Source organism: Hemicordylus capensis, chromosome 1 (genome assembly GCF_027244095.1).
Source record: "Hemicordylus capensis ecotype Gifberg chromosome 1, rHemCap1.1.pri, whole genome shotgun sequence".
In the NCBI taxonomy this organism is placed as follows: Eukaryota; Metazoa; Chordata; class Lepidosauria; order Squamata; family Cordylidae; genus Hemicordylus; species Hemicordylus capensis.
This window is the reverse complement of record NC_069657.1, coordinates 204,441,325-204,458,438: the sequence shown is the minus strand read 5'-3', so window position 1 is coordinate 204,458,438 and position 17,114 is coordinate 204,441,325. Positions and strand designations below refer to the sequence as shown.

The 17,114-nt window shown below is 43.1% G+C and overlaps 1 protein-coding gene across 9 annotated transcripts in view; it reads right to left on the bottom strand.

Annotated features, from left to right (window-relative positions):
* The window catches only part of ITPRID2 (ITPR interacting domain containing 2), a 181,246-nt gene that overhangs the window by 61,917 nt on the left and 102,215 nt on the right, over window positions 1-17,114 (bottom strand). For 8 of the 9 annotated variants that reach the window (XM_053269863.1, XM_053269856.1, XM_053269834.1 and 5 more), the window contains 2 exons: window positions 1,558-1,607; window positions 618-674 (listed from right to left, as the gene is read on the bottom strand). In XM_053269863.1, coding sequence (XP_053125838.1) covers window positions 618-672 — 55 coding nt within the window. In that variant the 5' untranslated portion in view covers window positions 673-674; window positions 1,558-1,607. Of the gene's footprint in view, window positions 1-617; window positions 675-1,044; window positions 1,388-1,557; window positions 1,608-17,114 lie in introns of those variants that run through there. The other variant, XM_053269849.1, reaches the window with a different exon arrangement.

The following is a 17,114-nucleotide window of genomic DNA, read 5'->3' as shown; positions in this document are numbered from 1 at the left end:
GAAGCTTTTAGAATATCCTTATATGTGAGGTCCACCAAGAACAGTACTTCATTTTAGAACAAGGGGCACCAGGCTGCCAGGAGAGATCACATCACCTGCTCTGCAGTCCAAGGCACACAGAAGCTAGTAACCAAGGGGAGGTTCTCTGTACCTGCTCAGAGGCACCCTCTTACCTCATACATTACAGAACTAATCCCTAACTAATGAAGACTGACCCCAGAGCTCTGCCTCCACCTCTCTCTTAATAAGATGTAGTCAGGATTATAATAATATAACTGACCTCTAACTAAAACAATAACTTTTTATGTTCAAACATGACTCCAGAAACTGGAGGCTTAAAACATTGCTTTAAAAAGGAAAAAGGAAGAACATTGCTCAATCCGAATACCATACTGAATGCACAGTGATTCATTTTGCTCTCTGAGCCCACACATACACCAAGTTAATGCATTTTGCGGGTGTGGGGGGGGGAATGCTTTGCATATTCTTCTCCCTCTTCTGCATTTGTCAACCAACATAGCCCATACGGGTACACCAGAATAAAAACAATGCCTTGGTTTTTAACAAGGCTCAGATTGTTCTTCAAACCAAATCTAGGCTATGAATGCTATACCTACCTTCAGCTCCCAGGAATAAGTCATCTTCAAAACTTCCTCCATTTCTCACCAGCATGCCTAAAGATATGGGAGTTGGCAAGATCAAAATCTAGCGACACAGCTGCATTCGGCAATCAGGGTTATTCACTTAAAACAAATACATGACTTTTTAAAATGCTTTGAGAGAGGTGGGCTGATAATATAAGAGACCAGTCCAGAAGGCTGCAAAGTCCCCCAAAAGGTCTCAAGCTGGAAGATTTTTGACTATTCTGAACATAGTCAGCAGGTCTCAAAATATATAGAAAGAAGAATGCAGGTTACTTCCAAAGAGCTCTACTCCCAAGCTAAGGAAACTGGCCATTTCACTGCAAGAGCCATGCAGCAGTGCCACAGGTGTGACGCATCTATCCCAGAGACTGCATTTTCAGCTAGACTTCAGAAGTCTTACCAGGAGCAGGAGTTTCATCTCTAAGAAACATATTAGATCAAACATCCTCTTGCTTCTCTGGGCATCAAAAGAAGGGAGCTCCAGCTACTGCAAGGGCTTCTTATGAGCCTTGTCACTACCTGCAGATTCTTGTTGTACTTTGAACTTTTGTAGTCTGGTTTGCGCAGGTGGTAACTTTTCAGGTGTGGCAAGTTCAGTCGAAGCCAGCCAAGAGAGATTGTACCAAAACTCTGACCTACTTCTCAGCATATGTACTTAATAATTCACTTTCACTCTCACACATGCTTGTCAAGGTTCCACCCTCGGCCCCTTATTCATTCCTAACAGTAAGTATTGATTAACTCTTAAAACCCCAGAAATTGTTTTCCTCTTTATCAAAAACAGTCAGAAACACTGCAAAGGAAACAGCCATCAATCAGAAGCTTTGACACACAGCTCAATTTCATTTGAATTGTGCTATTTTCAGATTAATAGGCAAGAAAGCATCAAAGCACTTATATGTCCGACCCTTACCCTTTAAAGTCTGGTTACTCTGCTCATCCAGGGAGGCTCCCAAAGGCGTTCTGAAACCACAGAAGAGATTAAAACATGTGTGACTGTCTTTGAAAAGTGCTTCTTCACGTCCTTCCTTAAAGGCACAGTTCTTTCACATCCGCCAGCTCATCTTCTTGAAAGCGCGCGCGCGCGCACACACACACACACACACACACACACACACACACACGGAAGGAACAAACTCACAAAACAAGCTCAGAGAAAGCCAAGCCCCTGCCCAAACACTAGCTGCAAAAATGCAATCAAATCATCATGCTACAACTACCAAATTAACAGACTGGTTCTATTCAAGAAATCAGTTTTGTAGGGCTTGATCCCTAAGTAAGTGTGCATAAGGTCTTCAGTGCCCATGCATAAGAACATGAATGTTATGTCTTTCAAATGAAAAGAGGGGGTGGAATCCCAGCTTAACTTTAGTCTTTGTCTTTACTATTAGCTGGTGAATGAAGAGGCTACAGCAGTATATTTAACTGAAATTTTTTTTACTCTTACACATCTATCTACAACCGATCCATAAAGCACTGGAATGATAATCCTCCCAATACTAAAGGAAACCAGAAGAGTTTGTATTATTGATAGATAGATAGATAGATAGATAGATAGATAGATAGATAGATAGATAGATAGATAGGACACACATTATATCACACACACACACCAGTGTTTCCTCTAAGACGTGCACATGTATGCGCGCTCACATGTTCTTTGATGTCCGCTCAGTTAATTTTAGATCCTGCTCAGGTTGAATCAGGAAGGCCCCACTCTGAAGGCACATGCACACACTGCCTTGATATTGCAACCCTGAACAAAATTCATTCCACATAGACACACACCAATGTCTGGCTAGAATCAGACAATGCAGTAGAACCTGGTAGAGTCAGACATGTTTTAGATACACTCATTTGAATTCCAATTTCCCCTTTTATTCCCCCTCACTCCAACTTAGACGCTGGGGTGGCTTCACACAACATGCAAGTACAGCGGCTGAGAACAATCAGTTCCCAGAGAATACACACTCCTGGTGTGAGCCACAAATCCCAGTCCTGCTGCATCATGCAGGCCCGCCAGTTGCAGGTTACCAAGCTACACTTCCTTCCGCCATCTGACCTCTGTAATTAAGATTGGGTGGCAGATGTTGTGCGGCTCAACAACCTGAGATTGGTAGGTTTGCACAACACACTGGGACCAGCTCTTGCAGCTCATTCTAAGAACACACACTCTCCGGGAACTGGAAGTTCATGGCAGCCATATTTGCCAGGGTGGATTTGATTTAAATCAAACTGATTTAAATCACTAGCAGGGTGGATAAAAATAAAAAAAAATCCGATTTAAATCAAAAAAATCCGATTTTTTTGATTTAAATCGGATTTTTGATTTAAATTGGATTTTTTTTATTTTTATCCACCCTGCTAGTGATTTAAATCGTGATTTAAATCAGTTTGATTTAAATCGTGATTTAAATCAGTTTGATTTAAATCGTGATTTAAATCAGTTTGATTTAAATCATGATTTAAATCAGTTTGATTTAAATCAAATCCACCCTGATATTTGCTGTGTCTCATGTGAAGCTGTACTCTGGGCCCTTCAAAGAGCTGCCAGCTGTCGACCTAGAGCAGGCATCCCCAAACTGCGGCCCTCCAGATGTTGCTGAACTACAATTCCCATCACCCCCAGCTACAATGTATTGTGGCTGGGATGATGGGAATTGTAGTTCAGCAACATCTGGAGGGCCGCAGTTTGGGGATGCCTGACCTAGAGAATAGGCCTGCTCCCTTTTAAAACTCCAAAGCAATGAGATGGGAAGAAACTGCTGGGCCTCCAATCCTGCTGTTCCACCAGCCGCCCCACTGTCATAGCAAAGCAGGAATGGGAGTGAAAGGAGTATAACAGCTCAATATTCTCTCCCTGCTTTGGAGCTTTTCAAGAGACAGGTAAGACCTCCAGGTCAAGAGCCAACATCCCTAGGCACTCCTTGTATAGGGGTTGCCAGCTGACCAAGAAGAAAACCATTCTGGTCAGCTCCTCAGTCTACCAGCAGCTTGTGTTTGGATATTAGCAGATGATCAAGAGATGTTATACTTTACCCAAGCAGCATGGGAGCCATGCCCATGTTTACGTCTTATGTCAGTGCTATACTGCCAAGCAATCATAGCAGACAGGCAACTGATGTGATTACTTTCCATGTTATTAGACCCCTAGAGTCAGGGCAACTTGGCATGAGAAGTAAACACATCATCTCTCTGCCCATACAGGGTGTCTGATTCCCTACAGACATTACATGGAAGAAGACCACACCCAACTGGCTCCCACGCCATGCAGGTAAGCAGCAGAGCTTACCTATGAATAGGCCTTTATATAGGCTGAACTCATGTTCTTGTTTTAACTGGTTGTTGAAGCACAGGAATTAGTGCTAAATCAAAACAAGCAATAAAATTGTCACCGATAACAGCCAATTCTGTTTGTTGTTCCCTATTTTAAACTGTTTCTTATCCTAAAACAGTCCAATATAATACAATGGATGGTTCTTTCACCAGGATACAATTCCATGTGACGACTCCATGGCATCTCTTATTTCTGAAATTTTGATCTGGCTACCAGAGGAGAACTCAAGCTAATTTTCTCTAGGAACACCATGTATTAGTGATAATTAACAAAGTCACAGTAAACAAGAACCTGCTGTACCAGGCAAAACAAGACTAAATATGCACAGGACATATTTTAAAATCTGAACACTAGCAGCTGACATTAAACAAATTCAAATATACAAAGTCCACTAGGAAAAATGGAGAGAGAGAGAGAGAGAGAGAGAGAGAGAGAGAGAGAGAGAGAGAGAATGAATTATTGGCACCAATCTCTGACCTTGCACCTAGAGACATTCATGGCTTTTACTGCCAGCTTTCAAGGCCCAGGGAGCTTTCAAAAATATTTTAACTTGCATTCACATGTAACCATTTTTAATATGGATTTCATGTAAATAAGCCCAACAGTTTGTTAAGCAGGTACCATTAGGGGTAAAAGGATATTTGCAAAATAAAAACCTAGCTAGAATCGAAAAGAGCAAAAAAGACTTTAGCATCAAGTAATCAACTTCTGTGTCATATCCACCTACATATCTTGCTTTGTGATACTGTTCTAATACCAGAGTTGGCACACCCCACTGTACATACTTACTAGCTGATACAGCAAGTCCTATGAACAGGTGCTTAGTGCATAATGATAAACCTTCTTGATAGACTTGAGTATTTCATCGATTTTTCAGATATATGTATATAGAAGCATCCAGCTGCTTATCTACAGAGCCTGGGCAAGGTACAATCTCTAAATATGCATTTCCCATCTGTGAAATGAGAGCAGCAGCAAGACACCACTTGGGATTGCTGTGAGGTGAACAGAGATCACAGATATGCTGCGAGGTGAACAGAGACCACACAGATAATTTATCTGTGTGAACCACCCTTAGCCATTTTTGGAAGGGCGGTACAGAAATCGAATAAATAAATATATGGAGAGAGTAGGAATGAACCTGTTAAGTATCAGAATAGCTAAACAAAGTATTATGTTTTGAAATTACTCCATGAAAAAACAAATCTACCAAAGTTGTGCAACAACAAAAAAGAATCCAGTCAGGCCAGTTTAACTATGATGGTGACAACCCTCTTCCCTCCCTGTGTACCTCCATTACCACGGGCAATCTTGCAAAAACGTTCACAAAAATTACTAGCCCACAAACCAGTGCAGATTAATGAAAGTCATTTGTGATACATCAATAGTGTGAAAAGGGAGAGAGAGAGCTCATTCCCCTCCTGTTTCTAAAGAACTTGCCTGGGGCGCTAATGGGACCTCTTTTTCCTTTGGCAAATAGCAGTCACAAGGCAAGGGACCAAGATCAGCACTGTGGTAGGAGGAGAGGATTAAAACACCCCACAGTGTGGTCCTGTTCCACCTGCTATTTCGTTTATAGGAAACAAGGAGCTCAGCATTAAGCACATTCTTATCTTTACATGTAGTTTGATCTATCATCTCTACTCATTGCAGGTGAGCCACTACTTACACTGAGTAGGGTGGTTAGACTTAAGACTGCGGTTTTGTGTCTTTGACAGCTACAAGGTGGTTGGAGATGATCAGGTGCTGCTTTTGCCTTCACTGCACGTCTATGTCATGAAAAGCTACACTGAAGATCTCTGGTTAGCACACTACTCTCAAGAGGAGCAGAGACACTAATCCCTTAAAGCACCTGAAGCTATCAGTATGCTTAAACAATAGCTCCATTCAGACACTGAAATGGGTCTCATGATCAGTGAGACCCACCTCGAGAAGGTGAGCGGGGAGAGCAGGCTGCAGCCTTGGGCGCACCATAAAGATCCATGACTGCCAGCTCCCGTCACGGAGCCGGCGAGGACTGCGGGGATTGGGGGCCACGTGCCCCCCCCCGGAAATTCCAGCATGCTCTGCATGAGGGCACAGAGCATGCTGGAGAGACCCCGGAGACAGGAGGCTGCTTTTTAGCCTCCTGGTCGGGGGTGTCCTCGTGAGTTGCCACAGCGCGGCAACACACGATCGCAGAGCCCAGGTTAGCAGAGCACTCGCTCTGCTACCCTGAGCTTAGGGGAGGGCTTTGCAAGCGGGTTACCCGCTTTGCAGCAACCAGACTCACCTGTGAGCCCGGTGCTTCTCACGGTCCGCTAAAATCGGTCTCGGCTCCCCTAGCCCGATTTTCACCGATCGTGAGAATAGCCTCATTATGTCGAATACTCGTACAACAGAGGTACAGTGATTCACAGTTTATGATGAACACAGGCACAGTAGTACACTTCCTATCTGTAGCATGCATTTGAAGGGGGTCTGTCCTGAGGTTCACTTTTAGAACGAACACACATACTAAGGCCGTTCACATGACTGAAATTCCTGGTGGTTAGGAAGGGCTGGGGGGTGGGGGAGGAGGCAGGAGTTACCTACTTTCCTCCACACAATCTCCTGGATCTTCACGGTGCGCCTCTCTGCTACACATGACTGCCACCACAGCAAGCAGTGTGGCATTCTAGAGGCCGGGGAAATGCTGCCTAGAAATCCAGAAATCCCACAATGAAATCCCACAATGCACCACACAAGGAGCAAAATGCATTGGGAGATTCCCCCTCAGGCTAAGTGCTCTAGCCCTCCAGCAATGTGTTTGCTTGGGCTATAGGCAGCCTGAGCAGAGACATGACCAGGATCCCCAGCAGAAGGGCAACTGGTGGCCTTCTGCCTGGGTAATAGCCCAAGGAAAACTCCTGGGCTACCTGGCGGGACAGTGCCGGGATTGGCCATGATCCTGGTGCTTCACACAAGCAGCCCTACCCCAGGTAGGTAGGGCTGCTCATGTAAACAGCCTCACTGTCATCCACACAAACACACATGTACAAGTTGACAGACATTTGTGCACTCATAAAACGTAAGAATAGGGCTGATGATAGCATTTGTATGGTGCCTTCAAGTGTTCAAAGCACTTCACGTGTACTTGGATGTAACCCTTACCACAGCCCTGTAAGAGAAGTACTATCCTCAATTACAGCCAGGGAGCTGAAGCTGTGAGGGAGTGGTATTACTAATGCCACATAGTGAGTTCCTGGTAGAGGAAGTCCTCATTCACAGTTTCTTAGTCACAATGCTACATATGCCCTTTACAACACATGATAGACATCAATGAGGAGTCAACTTCAGCACTTCCTACATTTTAGACCACATTGGAAATCAGGGAGCCTGCCTGTTAGCTGCTACCATATAAAATCATCAGCAAGTAGATGAGGGCCTTCAGCTGTGCTTTGAAAGGCACCAAAGTTGCAACTGCACTGTTTATTTTTTTTAAAGCAAAACACCAGCACCATATTAACTTGGCTACCAGAAATCAAAACTGTTCTCTCAGGCATTTTACTAACTCCTCTTTTCCTGAAAGACCTACAAGTTTCCTGTGTACTCTCCAATTAAAATATGCTATGTGTTTTTCTACTATGGCAATGAATGCCTTCCCCAAAAAGCTCCCAAGATCAGACAATAAAAGTCAGCCTAGACTTTGGCTGGATAATTTCCTTCTTTACATCTCTGTGCACAAAATCCACACATCCCAGTGTTTGCTTTTCCAGGGTGTACTGTCACCTTTAGCTGTGCACAAGAATAATGAAAGATAAAACTAAGCAAAGCTTCCATGCAGCAAAAAAAGAAAAAGAAAGAAAGAAAGAAAGAAAGAAAGAAAGAAAGATAGATTATTTTACCTCACCACTCCAATATGTGGCTCGAGCTCTTTCCTTCCTTTCTTTTCCTTTGAATCTGCCTTCAACAAGAAACCTGGAAAACAGCCGCTGAAGCTGTTGCTGGCACAGAAATAAGTGGTGGATGAAAGCTTTACCTGCTAAATTTCCATGTGGTAGGCTGCTTGCTAAAAGGTACAGAAGCAGGAACAAAAATCCAGCAACCGTATTTGCATCATCTACCACCACTTATTTTACTTTGGTTCTAGTTGGTTTCTTCATGTTCGACACAGCATTTGTGACTTTAAGGTATTACACTTTAAGAAGCCAATAATACCCGATGCTCAGGACATCATGGGAGGGACAGTGTCTACCTAGCTGAACAATGACCCCTTGCTTTCCCTATGGCACATGGTGATAGTGATGAACTGTATATATAGGAGGAATAAGGCTGACAGCTGGAGGATGACGAGAAAGAGAGCACTAGGGGCAGAAAAGCACTGAGGCAAAGTGTCTGTCTTATGATGGGGTGACACATACAAGTCAGCAAGAGAAAGGAGGTGGCGAGTTGTCAGAACATCAGACTTTCAGTACATAGAATGGGCCTTTCCAATAGGATGGCTCTGTTTTAAGATGAATTAATATTTAGAATGCACAAGCAGAGGAAATTTAATAATGCTTGGTTAATAACTTTCCTGGATTTACTTTGAGTCAAGGATGCATAAGATTGGGCTCAGATACACTCCACAAAAGTCTGGTTGTCACAGTTCAAAGTAGTTGTAAATTCAAAACAGTAGGCAATGGGACTTTTAGTTAAAAATGCATAGGACTGCAATGTAAGATAAGCTGTCTGAATGGTTGGTTATTTAGAATTAGAAGTATGTGCTGTATTATTAAAATTGATAACTTTGTTGCCCAAACAGCTCTCTTTTGAGGTGATACTGAAAGCACCCCTCTATGCTATTGGAACTGTGGGCTCACAGTTTTCATTTTGGACCTCGGTTCATGGACTTTTCACCTGCCCATATCTGGCAAAGAGTCACAGCTAATTGCTTGGCATGAGCACAGCAAGGGGCAAGGTGCCCCGAGGTAAGACTGCAGGGGGCCATTCCCAGCCTCTCTCGTTATCTCAAGAGAGGGAAACCAGCCAGCAATTAGGCCTAATTCAAAGGTACACCTCAAGGGAAGAAAATATTCCCTTTTTCAAGAGAATTAGCATGACTGGCGCTCTCTACAACAACTCAGATAAGAGCAAGCATTTCCAAACCCATCATCAATAGACTAATAGGCTGTCAATGATCAGAGTGGAGGCAGCCCATCAAAATCTAAAATATTTATCTTTACACCTGGAGCGTCATCTCCACCTCAAGATAAGCCTTAAGTCTAGCTATTCTCATTTCTATGTGCATTTCCACAAGCTACTTCTGCAAAGTCACACCCAAGACTGACCAGTTCATGTAACCATTAAATTCATTGTTCTACCTGAGTTTCTGCCCTTCCAGGGAGGGAGAATGGCTTGGGAATTGCCTCCAAGCATGTCTTGGAGTATAAATACTCATGGTCAAGCCACATGCCTCAGAATCAAAATCTACACAGACCTTTACCCCGCTGGTTCTCAAGGGTGTGAGTGCTAGTTTTTTAATCCCTCACCCTTCCTTCTTCCTGCCATTTTCCCATGAGGGGAACTGCCAGGGCACTAATCTGCAAGTGCACCAAATGCACCACCGGATGAGGGATAGGTCAACTAACCTACTGCCTCTTTGGCTCTCCTCATGCCCTTCTATTCTCTCTACCCCAACTCTAAGCACTCTCCATGGCAAACGTTAAGCCAGGCTCTGGTCTAAGCACCTTAGCCAAGCCAATCAATTTATAATTTGGACACTAAGCGAAATTACCTTCAACAACATTCTTGTTAAGATTTTATTGACTTGCCTAACCAACTTTTGCCTTCCTGGATTCCCTTGTATTCTAAATAAACCTGTTGTAAGTCTGCCTCTTCTTCATTTCCAAAATACAAAAGTGTAACAGGTCTGCTGCCTCCAGCCAAGCTAATTCCACACGTTAAGCTAGAAGTATAGCTGAAGTATCTTAGACAAGCACTCCAGAGCAGTTCCACCAAAAGATCAAAATATAATAAACTGAGATTAAATATAGGCAAGACGGAGATGCTATTAGTCAGTAGGAGAGCCAACAGGAATGAGGTGATTCAAATGGTTCTAGATGGGGATGGAATCCCCTTGAAAGAGCAAGTGTGTAGCTTGGGGGTATTGCTGGCCCCAGATCTGCTTTTGGATGCTGAAGTGGAGATGGTGGCCACTGGCCAGGGATGCCTTTGCACAGCTTCGGCTAGTGCCCCAGCTAGTCCTCCATCACAGTTTTTAGAAAGCAAGTGATTTCATGGCTTTTTACGCAGGATTTTATGTGAATGTTCTTTGTGTTATTGCTGCTGCGGTGTTGTGCTCCATGGTTTTATTGTGTATGTTTTTTAAACTTTTAATTAGATTTGTATTTTTATATTCCAGTTTAATATATATGTATGGTTTTAACTGTTTAATAGGTTTGTATTGTTTTTTAAATGTTCTGTAAACTGCCTGGAGATTGTTTTAATGAGAGGCGGCACATAAACCTAACAATAAAATAAAATTGTGGTGAACCAAGCTTCAGTGTGATACCCAACCTGCAAAGGAAGACCAGGCCTAAAAAGACCAAGAGAAAATGTAGCACCAGAAGCTACATTGTAAGTGAGCACATTATTACAGGAGACTATAGAATGTGATCATGGCTGACACGATGCACAAGCTGACCGTTAGCAACCCATATGGGTAAGGTAACAGCTGCAGTAGCACAGTGGGGAAGCAGCTTGCCTAGGGAGCAAGAGGCTGTTTGTTTGAATCCCCACCGGTGTGCTTCCCAGACTGTGCCTAGTAAATATATATTTGTAATCACCTATACTGGGCACTAGCGATATAGGAAGGTGCTGGAGGTGGATGCACAACAGCAAAGGCATCACCTCATACTGCGTGAGAGGAAGGCAATGGTAAACCACTCCTGTATTCTACCAAGAGAACCACATGGCTCTGTGGTCACCAGGAGTTGACACCGAATCAACTGCACAATCTTTCCTTTTTCTTTATGGGTGTAGTGGGGGCAGAAAACAAGACGCAGGTGCAGCCTGTTCCTACACTCCTCACCCTGCACCAGCTGCCTTGCTCTTCCTTGCCTCTCCTGCCATAATGTTAAGCCCAGGCACGTAGGCTGGTCATTCACCCAGTTCCCTTGAAGTCGCACAGGGTAGCATCCAAACATTTGGGGCTATCATTAAATCTGCTGCCATCAAGAAAAAGAGGAGTGTGTTCACACAAGGGATTATTCTGCAAGTGGAAGGGGTGTCAGCACAGTTCAATAGAGAAGTGAACACCGACCAGCCATTTCTAAGTTTCAGGGAAGAAGATGAATCAACTTATATAAAAATACTTATTTTCTACAACTCTGTCAACTTAGAAAACAAGGAGGAAAGGGGAACAGCTGCACAGCCCCGATAACACTGTAAGGAAGTGCATTACAAATTCAAAATACAAGATCAATGACAAAGTTTATCTTTTCCGGTTAAGCACTGTTGATGCTGTTTTTGGAATGGAATACACAAATCTCACAAGGGGTTCTCCTTACAGAATCACTCTAATTGCCTAACCTACTTCACAGGCTTGTTGTGAGGAGAAACTTAAGTATGTAGTACACCGTTCTGGGCTTCTTGGAGGAAGAGCGGGATATAAAATGTAAAATAAAATTCATAAATGCTTATTTGAAAAATAACCCACATATGCTGCAAAACAAAACTTATATTTTGGGAAAGAGGCCTGTGTGAACTGAAGAACAATTATTTAGATATTTTTGTTAAATTAACTGCAGAGATATTGTTTCTTTTAACAAACAAATATTTCCTCACAACAGTTTTACATACAAGATCAAATGAATCCAACTGATTAGGTAACAAATAATATAGGAACGTAGGAAGCTGCCATATACTGAGTCTGACCATTGGTCTATCTAGCTCAGTATTGTCTTCACAGACTGGCAGCGACTTCTCCAAGGTTGCAGGTAGGAATCTTTCTCAGCCCTATCTTGGAGAAGCCAGGGAGGGAACTTGAAACCTTCTGCCCTTCCCAGAGTGGCTCCATCCCCTGAGGGGAATATCTTGCAGTGCTCACACATCAAATCAAGTCTCCCTTTCATATGCAACCAGGGCAGACTCTGCTTAGCTAAGGGGACAAGTCATGCTTGCTACCACAAGACCAGCTCTCCTCTTCTTGTGATCCACTGTTGCAACGTAAACATGAAGAGATGCACCTGTTCTAAAGCAATAAGAAGGGGTGACTCCCCCATGAGGCAAGATGAGATGATGGCCTCAGGAGGCAACTACAGGCACTGCCACATCCTTGCCTCCCCAGCTGTGAATTTTTCCCTGTGCATTTGCCTGATGTCCCTGCCCCCAGCATTGACACTAGTCACGTGTCCCTTGCTAGCACCACCCTTCTTCCCCCTTGCTGGGCTGGCTGTATTTTCTGGGCGTGCCCATCTTGAGGTTGTAGGTCAGCAGCAGAGTTTGTTGGTGAAAGCAAGAGAGAAAGAGATCAAGCTGCTGGAACCAGCACAGTGGCAGCCTCTCCTAGAAACTGTTGCCACACTAGTTCCAGCAGCTTGATCACTCACTCTGTCCTGCCTGCCTTCCACCAAATGTCTCCACTTTGCTCCATTTCAAGAGAAGTCAAGTTTGTTGTTTGCTGGAAGGGAAAGCAAGAAAGGGAGAACACACACATACACACCAGTGCCCTAAAGATTTTACAGAACAATGTGAGAGTTAGGGTTCTGTGCCCCAGATTTTCTGAATCAAACACAGGTTTAACTTCAATTGTACTAATGCACAATTAGCACTTTTTTTTTTTAGAATGAAGGTCTGAAGTTAAACCAATAGTTCATTAAAAGTGAAATTCTTTCTGTCATGATCAGTAATGTATCTCAGCGAGAAAGATTTAGACTAGGAATTTTCAAACTCATTCACAAGGAGACTTAAAATAAATGTTTACAAATGGCAAACATTAGAACATGTTTAAGCTACCCTCTGGCAGGGTGCTTGCTCCTGCTATTAAACTGCATGATGAGCCAAAAAGCTAAACTCCCCCGCTCCTCCATACACAATAGGAACACTTTTTCCATTGTGGAATCTTCTTGTCGAGAAAAGCTAAACACGCTGAACTTCTCTGCCTGCCACATAGCTAGTAAAGCATGAATGCACAACTTGTAACCCACTAAGCCACAAAGCTCTATGAGGACAGTGCTGGAAAGGACTACATTTCCCAGCATGTCCCACATCCCTTCCGAGAGGTCATCGGGGCTTCCTGTGACTCCACTTCCCCTTAAGGGCCCTCCCTAGTGCTGTGTGCAGAACTGCTGTGTGTGTGGAAGAAAGCAGTGGGAGCCGCCAGCTCTGTGCGTGGCAAGGGGCGTGCCCCTTAGAAGAGCTCATCTTGCGGTAGCAGGCATGACTTGTCCCCTTAGCTAAGCAGGGCCCACCCTGGTTGCATATGAATGAGAGACTAGAAGTGTGAGCACTCTAAGATATTCCCCTTATGGGGTGGGGCCACTCTGGGAAGAGCATCTAGGTTCCAAGTTCCTTCCCTGGCAGCTCCAAGATAGAGCGTAGAGAGACTCCTGCCTGTAACCTTGGAGATACCGCTGCCAGTCTGTGCAGACAGTACTGAGCTAGATGGACCAATGGTCTGACTCAGTATATGGCAGCTGGGGCAATGAAACTGCTTCAGCCTTTCAAGGCCAAGTCTTTACACAGCAGTAACATATAAACAATGTATGCAAAATGCTCCAAATGCGCACAGGTGCTATAGAAATAATGCCAATTTGACCAAAAGGTGGACTATAACCAGAAAGTAGACTATCTTATTTAAATAAATGCTAAATAATATTACTTTTAAATGAAGTGGAATAAGTTTAAAAAGGGGGAGTGTAGGAAACTTACAAACCATCCATTTTGTAATGATTGCAGGCCAACTTTGGCCCCCAGCTGTCTTTGGACTACAACTCCCATATTCCCCAAGCACAGTGGCCAATAACCAGGGATTATGGGAGTTGCAGGCCAACATTTGCAGGAGAGCTGGAGTTGAGCAGCCCTGCTTTAGAGCCAAAGAGATGCACCTGAGCAAAGAACACCTCCCCCCCACCCGCCTCACAGATGAGTTGCCTCACTACACAGTTCCCTTCATGGGTGAAGCACAACTGTGCCAAGTGGGAGAGTACCTCTTTTTCCTGACAAATGCCTATGGTGATCTTCATCTATCAATCAGGAGGAGTTTAAATTTAGGCACCTCCTCTGGAGATAATTCCTAAGGGAAGGGCTTTGAAATGGAGTGAACAGGTGGCTATAAAATTCAGTTGAAGTTAACCGACAGATGGAGATAAGGATGGTTAGGGCTAGAGATAGGATTTCTGGATAAGGTCTCTAGGGCAGGACAGAGGGTGGAATTGAGAGGCTAGTGGGTAGATTTTACACTCCAGACACGACTTCTCTTGTGCAAGCTTGACTATCAAATGTAAATGCTGGGTGTGTTTGGTTGATTACTGAGATACAGCCTCCCTGGATATATAGCCTGTGTAAAGGTGTTGAAAGTCTAAAGAAACTTATTGTTTCTAAAAGGTCACTTCGATAACTTGCAAGTAAAGCCTTTGTTGATGTACTGACACAATCCTATATAAGTACCTGAATTTGAATACATATATTGAAATATTTGAAATATAAAAGATGGAGTAGTCACCATCTGACTGGTGTACAGTGAACTGATGGTGCACAGTTCTAAAGTTGTTAATTTGTCTCAGAAACCATTATGCGTTTGACCCTACATTGTAGTGAATAAGAAACCACTGAAGCTATTGCACAAGAATAAAGTTATTTTCTTTAGAATTTTAAAAAAACTGCTTCAACTGTGTCTATTTACTTCTCCCCATGTTTCCACTTGGGCGCAATAACAAAGTTAGTGTTAGAAACCCAAATTAGGAATTAATTTGGTGGTGGGAGAGTAATAAATAAAGCATTTTAAACAAACCAGAAGGGTCACAAACACATTGTTTATTTTAAGATCAAAACACTAATCTCCCAGTCCCAACCTCAGGTCCTGAGACTGCCTGCCGCTCCAGGAAAAGCAAGGGTAGTGGCACACTTTAAGATTGGTGGATTCAACACATACAGTAACTTGCACTGATACTCTAAAAAAAGGCAACAACTTGAAATCTAGGTTGCTAAGATTCTCCCAAATTACCACACTATTGCTTGAATCTCTCTGTCATGTTTTCCTCAGTGAAAGAAAAACTGTTTGGCAATATTTTTTAAATCTGTTGCATATAAAAATCCTAAAGTCAACCTTGCATAGAAGAGGAAGTAGACTCCATCACTATTATAAAGGAAAGGGTGGCTCAAACTGCAAATTGCTGACGAACAAGTTGAATAAAAACAGACAGCCTATTCCTATGTGTAGTAAAGCCCACTGAAACATACAGATTCTGCTGTATCTAAACTCTGCACAGTATCAGTCTCTAAGAGAGAAAGAATTTCCCCCATTCAGCTGTTTTTCACTGTAGTATGGAGGCTGAAAATATTCCATGTTCCTTAGAGTGATGTTCCCTTTTGCTAACAATGCAAAAAAAAAAGGCAGAAGAATACTCCATACACTGATAAGATTTCACTTTTTTATTTATTACATTTATTCACTATTTATTTATTTATTATATTTATATACTGCCCCATCCAAACAGCTCTGGGCAGTGCACAGCAGCAAAAATAAAACCTGTGGATAAGTCCTTTAAAAACAATCATTACAAAACAATTTAAAAGCAGTTTGAAACCATTAACTATTAGCACATTTAAAACACTTCACCACCAACTGACCTGATTCAGCCAAGACGGGCATGATTTTCAGAGCCCTGTGCTAGGGGGAAACCACACACTCCAGTCCTAATGATTGATGCCCCCCCCGCCCCCCTACTATTCTATTTATGCCTCTGGTCATTAAAGGCAAAGACCAGGAAGTAGGAATCATCAAGGGCCTGCCTATAAAAGCTTGTATATACACCTCTGTATTAGTTATTACTTTTATCATTTATATCTAGCTTTCCAACAAAAGCACTCTCAAAGTTGTTTTTCTAGGCTTCTTGCTTTTCTACAAAAAGAGTAAGACTGAATATAGACAGTTGCTCTCCCTCTGCAAAACGTACAGAGAATCACTACTTTGAAAGGTGTCTTTGTCCAGTTAGCAGGAGTGAATTCATGACAAGCTCCAAAAGTCTGCTAATGACATGATACATGCTTTTAGAAAAAATTCAAATATTAAGTGCACTTTCCAATGCTAAATATCTCTTCCAAAAGCTTTAGTGCAAAACACAATGTACATGCTTTTACTATTGGTTAGTTCTTTCTTCTCCCAGATGACTGAAATCAAGGACAAGCCAAGTAGAGCTGCAAAGAGGGAAATGACACAAGAGGGTCATTCATACAACACGGGCTGCTTGGAACATAGGAAACTGCCATATACTGAGTCAGACCATTGGTCTATCTAGCTCAGTATTGTCTACACAGACTGGCAGCCACTTCTCCAAGGTTGCAGGCAGGAATCTCTCTCAGCCCTATCTTGGAGAAGCCAGGGAGGGAACTTGGGTACACTCTGTCCTAACTAATCAACCTGTGTCGTCTGAGAGATCAGGTCGTCTCCCAACCCAGCAGCTACAGCCCCAAGTAGCCCAGACCTGCTACTTGGCAAAAAGGTGACGTAGAATGGAAAAGGAGCCCATCCTACCTCACTTTTGATCGTATGCAGCACTGGGAGTCTGAATGGCAGCAGTGACCATAGAGCCCTGACTGCAGTGTGGCCCGGAAGAGGAGCCCTGATGCATTACAGCAGACTGCCTCTCCGCTGCCCACACAGGGCATTGTGGTATGTGGGAGGACTTCCTTCTCCCAATTCCACCTCAGATGATTGCTGCAGCACCACTTATTTGGGTGGTGCCCGGAAGAAACAACAAAGAAAGCCTTGTGGGTTGTGTGAATGACTTTAAGGAGATGGGGAAACGCTTAGTCACCCATTCCCTTAATTTAATCCTCCCTTAAATTAATTCCTTAATTTATGGAAAGCTATATCAAAGATAAACCCTTAAAAAAACCTTTTTCTACTTCATATTCTTTTTTTTTTTAAAGTAAGGTGAGGCATTTAGCCAGTATTGGAGTTTCTGTAG